This window comes from Halyomorpha halys, unplaced genomic scaffold (genome assembly GCF_000696795.3).
Source record: "Halyomorpha halys isolate HHAL.00 unplaced genomic scaffold, Hhal_1.1 Scaffold44.1, whole genome shotgun sequence".
NCBI lineage: Eukaryota > Metazoa > Arthropoda > Insecta > Hemiptera > Pentatomidae > Halyomorpha > Halyomorpha halys.
The window spans coordinates 268,811-269,074 of NW_027115243.1; the positions used below are offsets into that span (position 1 = coordinate 268,811).

The following is a 264-nucleotide window of genomic DNA, read 5'->3' on the forward strand; positions in this document are numbered from 1 at the left end:
TTACATCCTGATAAACGTATCCTTTGCGTAACTCTTCACCAAATAAATATTCCTTTGCAGGTACCTTATCGCGTTCAAGAACCTCCTGCGTAGCATCGAACACATAGGGATATCGATGGTGAGTGGCATCAACTACTTCGCGCGAGGCAACCTGTCCCCAGAAACGTACATCGGCTTCGTGAAGGACACTGTGATCAGCCAGGACCTCCTCAACGGGGCCTTCACCTATTGGCCGAGGCTGAAGACTCTTTACCAGAACCTCAC

General features: G+C 49.6%; 1 protein-coding gene across 1 annotated transcript in view; it reads left to right on the top strand.

Moving 5' to 3' along the window:
• The window catches only part of LOC112211915 (uncharacterized), a gene marked incomplete at its 5' end in the record, with an annotated part of 215,970 nt that overhangs the window by 178,524 nt on the left and 37,182 nt on the right, over window positions 1-264 (top strand). Inside the window, 1 exon segment of the mRNA XM_067052310.1 lies at window positions 61-264. Coding sequence (XP_066908411.1) covers window positions 61-264 — 204 coding nt within the window.